General features: G+C 43.0%; 1 protein-coding gene across 1 annotated transcript in view; it reads right to left on the bottom strand.

The window, feature by feature from the left end:
- LOC109846990 overlaps positions 1–2,717 on the bottom strand; it is a 21,096-nt gene extending 18,379 nt beyond the window's left edge. The window contains exon 1 of the mRNA XM_020416231.1: positions 2,515–2,717. Coding sequence (XP_020271820.1) covers positions 2,515–2,717 — 203 coding nt within the window. The remainder of the gene's footprint in view (positions 1–2,514) is intronic.

Raw genomic sequence — 7,286 nt, 5'->3', positions numbered from 1 at the left:
TCGGGTTCCGGGCCGATGAGCTTTTTGGACAGCCTTAAGCTCCCCTTTTAAGGAGTGGGCCAAGATATGTAAGAGGCGTTGCACCCAAAATGCAGTTGAGGATGTTAGCTAAGAGCTGGCCCTTATTAGAGATCTTACCAAAGTAGATCAGAGAGAACTTAGAGTGGTTAATGTTCAGCCCTAAGATGTTTTCAAAGATTGAGAGGATGGTTTTAAGAGTGAACGTGTCCTACTGATATGCTCTGTTGAAAATGATAGTAACATCAACAAATTGAAGGGGCATATTGTTGTTTAGCTCACCTCTAAGGTGAAGCTCACAGAAGTCACCAGATGCCACACTATTATTTATCATCTTATTGAGCAAATCCACCATAAGGATGAAAAGAAGTGGGGATAAGGGATCAATCCTGCTTAAGACCTCTGTGGTATTGAAAGAAGTTGGTTGGGGAGCTATTAACTAGAATGGCTGATTTAGAGGAGGAAAGGATATGCTGGATCCAATTGCACCACTTGGGACCAAATCCCATGGCTTTAAGGACAAGAAGAGTGAATTTTCAGCTCACACTATCGAATGATTTTCTAAAATTAATTTTGATGGTACATAACTCCTTGTTATCTTATGAACATGAGTTAATCATATCCTCACCTAGGAGAATGGAGTCAAGAGATGATTTACCTGCTTAAAAAGCTGAGTAAGATTCATCATTGAGAGAGGGGAGAAGAGGATCAAGTCTATTAGCTAGGACTTTGGTAAAGATTTTGAATAGACCATTCAAGAAGCTAATTGATCTAAACTCCTAAGGATGACAAGCGTCTTTTGATTTGAGAAGTGTGATAAAGGAGTAATTGATTCTAGGAAAAAATGCTTCCAGCCCCCAAAATGAAAGAAAAGGTGTCTCCCACCCCCAAGACGTTTTCAACGTGTGTTTTGCCCCCTAAAGTAAATTTTTTGTTCTCTGAGCCCCCAAAACACAAAACCCAAGGGATTTAAATACATGAAGACTATAATACCCTTCTCTCTCTTTTTATCTATTATGATTTGAAAGAGTTTCCTCCGTCAATCCCAGCAGAGAACCTTGACCTCCGTCAATCCCCGCCTCCTCCGCCGCGAGTGCCGTTGACACTCCGTCAATCCTCTCGTCGTCGATTTTTCGTCAATCCCCGCCTCCTCCGCCGCGAGTGCCGTTGACACTCCGTCAATCCTCTCGTCGTCGATTTTTTCTAGTCCGGCTCCGGCCTCCTCTCCGACCACGTGCAGGAGGAGCTCGTCTGCACGATCTCCGCCGCCAGCGTCCCACGAGAACAACGACGTCGGAGAGCCCGACGAGGAGGACCCCTACCTCGACCCCGCCGCCAGCTTCCCACGAGAACAATGACGCCAGAAAAGTTTCACGAGGCACTCCTTCTTCCCTCGACTCTTCTTCAGCAACGAGATTCTTCATATATTAAGTCATCATATCTTTGACTCGAATCATGGTTAATGACGCACCCGCTTTTTTGACTTGGAAAATCTTGTACATGATTTTGGTGATCTTGTTGCGAACCTTAGTTTAATTGTTGGAAGTTTTGGGAATTTTTCATGTAATTTGAGACCTACAGTCACCCCCTGGAGAAGCCATTAAATTTAGAGTAAATATTTGTGATTTTTCTTTCATTCCCTTCTAATTTCCTCTGACAATGGTTTGGTAGGAAACTTCTCTTTGTGAATGTCCTTCAAACTCTTGCTCGAGTGCACCAAGTTGCCTTGAATTTCTCCCAGATTTATAATTTTGATGTCACTTGGTATTTCTTTTCTTAGAACCTCGTGAGGATAGCCTCTTATTGAAGACATTTTTTGGTTGCTCCCAAAACCCATTTAAAACAGGTCGGTTGTTAAGGTTAGGGTCGGTTGTTAAAGTTATGGGTTGTGAAGGTTACACGTTAGTTATTAAAGTTACGAGTTGGTTGTTAAAGTTACAAGTTGGTTATTAAGGTTACGTGTCGGTTGTTAAGGTTACGGGTGGGTTGTTAAGGTTACGGGTCGGTTGTTAAGATTACGGGTTGGGATATATATGTATATATATTTTGAGTGACATAAATACTTTAGGCCACTTAGCCTAGTGGTAAAGTTTGGGAGGTTGGACAAGAGGTTAGGGGTTCAAATCCCTACAACCACAATATAAATTTAAGGTCTTTAATTGCCTACTATTGTTGTTTGTAATATTCGTTTTCTATTTTTATAGCTCTTTAATTGCCTGCTATTGTTGTTTATGAGAATTCACTTATTACGCATTAGTTGTTAAGGTTATGGGCCTATAACTTAACATCCAACCCTTAATCTTAGCAGCCAACTCGTAAGCTTAACAACCAACAGTTAACCTTAACAGCCAACCTGTAACCTTAACAACCATACCGTAACATTAACAACTAACCTGTAACCTTAACAACCAACGCGTAACCTTAACAACCAACCCTAACATTAACGATTGACCCTAACCTTAACAACCGACTCTAACCTTAACAACCGACCATTACCTTAACAACCAACCCGTCCTCCTCTCCACATCGTCGTCGTGAGGGAGCTGAGGTTCCACATCGTCGTCATGGCCGCCTTGGACGTGGCCTTCTTCCTCACCATTAACTTCTTCCTCGCCACCGTCTCCCTCCTCCTCCGCATCTCTGCTCCGCCGTCCGCCGCCGTCAGACACAGAGGGGGACCTCGCAGGAGAGGAGCTCATAGACTACATTACCAGGGGTCAGCCTCAGGCTTAGGATCAAGGCGGAGTAGCAGCAACAGCTCAGGTTGAGAAGGAAGAGGAGGAGGAGGAGGGAGACGGCGGTGCCGGAAACCACGTGTATCATTTTTTTTTTACCGTAAACATTCTCCATTGCCGCTGCCGGAAAGTGCTAGAACGAGAAGCTCACATATTTTAATCACAATAACATCATGATAGAGAGAGAGAGAGAGAGAGAGAGAGAGAGAGAGAGAGAGAGAGAGAGAGAGAGAGAGAGAGAGAAGAGTATTATAGTCTTCACATATTTAAATCCCTTGGGTTTTATGTTTTGGGGGCTCAAAGAACAAAAAAGTTTACTTTTAGGGGAAAAGCATCCGTTGAAAAAGTCTTAGGGGTGGGAGACATGTTTTCTTTCATTTTGGGGGCTGGAAGCATTTTCCCCTTGATTCTATGTAGAGAACTGGCATTCTGATATAAGGATTGTATGAAGTTATACATGTCTTGCTCTATGAGGTGCCAGATTTATAGAAGAACAACATAGAGATACTGTCTGGTCCTGGAGATTTCTCAGGGTGAAGATTGAAGACTGCTTTCTTAATCTCTGCAAGGGAAAATGTGGTGTCAAGATGAAGAAGATCTACATTGGACTGAGGGTAGAGCGTATCACAGTTTGGTACAAATAGGGGGTCTTGAGCGGAAAAAGATTAGAAAAATAATTGAAGAAGGCTGATTTTTGTCTAGCTCTAAAGTGAGAAGTTGCCCTTGAATGAGAAGGTTGGGGACGAAATTTCTTCGTCTACGGTTCGATGCATATCTATGAAAGAAGGAGGAGTGTGTCACCTTCCTTGAGCCAGAGGACTATCGATCTTTGGCCCCAATAAATCTCTTCATTTGAAGCAATTTGGAGGAGGTCATCTTTGAGATTAGATTTAGTAGAAATTTCATTGGTTAAGAGAGGCTTGGCTTCCTCTATAGAGGCTAAGGAGTCGAGGTTTTCAACTTTTGGAATTTGAGTGAACCATGGACATGTTTGCTCCACCATTTAAGACAACGTTTAAGGAGTTTAATTTTCTGAGGAAGATCACAATAGGATGTTCTGCCATAGAATGAGAGCCAACAGGAAGAAATGAAAGAGTTGAAGCTGAAGAGCTTACAGAAAAAACGGCAGAAAACATGTTTGGATTTCCAGCGGTTGACTGTCATTGGCGCGGTGGTCGACCGCAAACGTGCACGCAAGCATGAAAAGTCTCTGGACTTTTCGCGATCAACCACGATTGGTGCGGGGCGATTGGCGAGGCGATCGACCAGTCAAACCCTATAATGTTTTTTAGTTTCTATCGTTATGTCCGGTCGACCCCACGTGTCTCTGCGGTCGACCACGAGTCGCGCTGGGCCTGAATTTAGTTTCATGTTCGCATTGGGTTTGTGTTTTAATATATATTGAAATACTCGTTTCTAGGGTTATGATAGGAGAGTTCGAACAGAGATTTTAGATTGTACTGAGCATATTGAGAGGGAGAACTTGTGAGCAAGCTGGAAGATTTGGTTTAGGGTTTGTGTGAGTAATTTTGTGAGATTGTAACCCTTTGTACTCTCCTTGATTTAGTAGAATCTCCACATCCTCTCCCCGTGGACGTAGGCAAATTTCCGAATTATGTATATCTCTATATTTGGTTTGATCTGTCGTATTTAGATTGAATTGTGCTCGTGTGTGGTTTGTTCTATTCTCCCGTGATCACAGATTCGTTCGGTGTGCGAGCACGCTTCCACATAGGCGAGCAACAATTGGTATCAGAGCTTAGATTTTAGATCTAGGGTTTTTTTGGCATTATGTGGAGGAAGATTCATCGTGGAAGCTTGGTTCTTGGAGTTCTAGGCTTCAGTGGAGATAGTGTTTGGGGTTGCCGTTGAAGATTTCGCTTTCCTCATGTGGTTAGGAAATCTAGATGGAATCTGTTCTAGGTTTCAGTTGGGTAACTTCTAAATTCTATCAAATTTGAATATTTCTTTGCAATTTGGAGTTTGTGATTATAGGTGAAGAATTTGGTGAAAGCATCAAGATGGCGGGTACAGTTCAAGTTGGTTTTCAGAATATTAAAATTAGTATGGTTAAATATGACGACAAAATTAATTTTGGTTTATGGATGAGTGACGTACATGATGCGCTCAATGCCTCAAATTTGGAGGAGACCATCATGGTCCATGAGAGGCCATCAAAATATGAAGAGGTGGTATGAGAAAAGATGAATATGAACACTTGTAGGATGATCAGGTATTGTTTGGAACAGGAGCTAAAGTATGATGTGATTGGGGTGACATCTGCAATGAAGATATGGGAAATTCTCAAGTATAAGTATCTTACGAAGAGTGTTGAGAACAGATTACATTTGCTGCATAGGTTATTCAGATTTCAGATGTCTCGAGGCACCTCACTAGCAGTTCATGTGAACAACTATACTAAGTTGTTGTCGGACTTGAAGAATGTGGATGAGAAGATATCGGATGAGTACAATGCTATTATTTTGTTGGGCTGCTTACCGGATGAGGAGTATGATACATTTGTGCTTACTTTGTTGAACGGGAGAACTTCTATCACTTATAGTGAAGTAACTAACGCTCTGACGAATTATGATTTGAGGGGAAAGGACAAGGAGACTTCCCGCGCTAGTACTTCAGGAGAGCTCTTGTCGACGAGAGGTAGAAGCCCATATCCGAGAGGTGGCATTAGAGGCAGGTCAAAGTCAAGAGGCCATCACCAGCTAGGAAAGAACCAATGTGTATTCTACAAGGAGCAGGGACATTAGAAGAGAGATTGTCCAAAGATCAAGGAGAAGGAGAATAGCAAGAAGAATGCCCCGAAAGCCAATGAGGTGAACGTTGCGAAAGGCGATGATTCTGATGATTCGAGCTTTTTTCTATTGATTACTCCGGAGGTGAACCACTTGGATGCATCAGATTGGATGATTGATTCTGGTGCTACTTATCATGTGACTCCTAGGCGAGATTGGTTTTTATCATTTGAGAGACTCGATAGGGGTGTTGTTGTCATGGAAAATGATCAATCCTGTGACATTTGTGGGATAGATACCGTGAGGATTCGGATGCACGATGAAATAGTTCGTGAATTGAAGGAGGTGAGATTTGTTCCTCAATTGAAGAAGAATCTTATCTCGGTTGGAGATTTGGAGGCAAAGCGATTCAAGATGACCTTTGAGGATGCTGTAGCAAAGGTTACTAAGGGATCTTTGATGGTGATGAAGAGAGTCTGCAGTCAGAACTTATATTATCTAAAGGGGGGCATCGAGATTGGCCAGGTTGCTTCAGTTATTTCAGAAGCTGATATTAGCAGATTTTGGCACTACAGGTTGGGGTACACATGAGAGAAGTTACTGCAGACTTTGTGTAAGCATGGGCTATTGAAGGGAGCCAAGAGTAAAAAGATTGAGTTTTGTGAGCACTGTGTTCTTAGCAAGAAGACAAATATAAAGTTTGGGACTACCATTCATAGGACGAGAGGCATCCTGGATTATGTGCACACAGATGTTTGGGGTCCCTCCAAGACTGCATCACTTGGTGGTCGGTATTGGTTCGTCACGTTCGTTAAAGACTATTCTAGACGTTGTTGGGTGTACACCATAGCAAAGAAGAGTGAAATCCTAGATATATTTGTGGAGTGGAAGAAGAGGTGTGAACTATAGACAAAGAGAAAGATCAAGACATTGCGATCCGACAACGGTGACGAGTACACATCAGACCCCTTTCTGCAGCTATTTCAAGACGAGGGCATAGGGAGACACTTCATAGTTAGTCATACACCGTAGCAGAATGAGGTGGCAGAGAGATTAAATTGGTCTTTGCTGGAGAAGATCCGATGTTTGTTGGCGCATAGTGGTTTGAAGAAGATCTTTTGGGCTGAGGCACTTTCATATGCGAGCCACCTCATTAACAGGCTACCATCATCTGTGATTAAGGGAAAGACCTTTATGGAGATGTGGTCTGGAGAGCCAGCACACAACTATGACCAGCTCAAGGTATTTTGGTGCTCTGCATACTATCATGTGAAGACTGATAAGTTGAAACCTCGAGCTAGGAAGACCATATTTGTAGGATTCAAGCGTAGTGTCAAAGGATACAAGCTATGGGATCCAGTTGATAGGAAGATTGTGCTGAGTAGGGACGTCATGTTTGATGAGGCTTCTATCTTGAAGCTTCTCGGCTCTCATCAGGTGGAGAGCGACCCGACGGATGAGATATCACAAGTGATGGAGATCAATGCAGTTCCACATTGTCCAGATAGTACAATATCCATTAGGATGCTGACTGAGGTGACACCAGATGAGCACGACGGTGATTTGGGGGATACGGTTACAGATGTACAGGATCCGGAACTGACGGCTCAGGTTCGGGATTCTATTAAGGTTCGGAGACAGATGAGAGATATACGGATGCTAGCATGGTATACCGACACAATTGTTGCATATGCACTTCCGATGGAGAGTATCGATGAGTTGGTGCCTACTACATTCAGAGTGGCCGAGCAGAGTTCGGAGGCTGATTCGTGGCAGGTAGCTA

The sequence above is a fragment of the Asparagus officinalis genome, chromosome 7, assembly GCF_001876935.1.
Source record: "Asparagus officinalis chromosome 7, Aspof.V1, whole genome shotgun sequence".
In the NCBI taxonomy this organism is placed as follows: domain Eukaryota; kingdom Viridiplantae; phylum Streptophyta; class Magnoliopsida; order Asparagales; family Asparagaceae; genus Asparagus; species Asparagus officinalis.
This window is presented reverse-complemented; position numbering and strand designations above follow the sequence as displayed.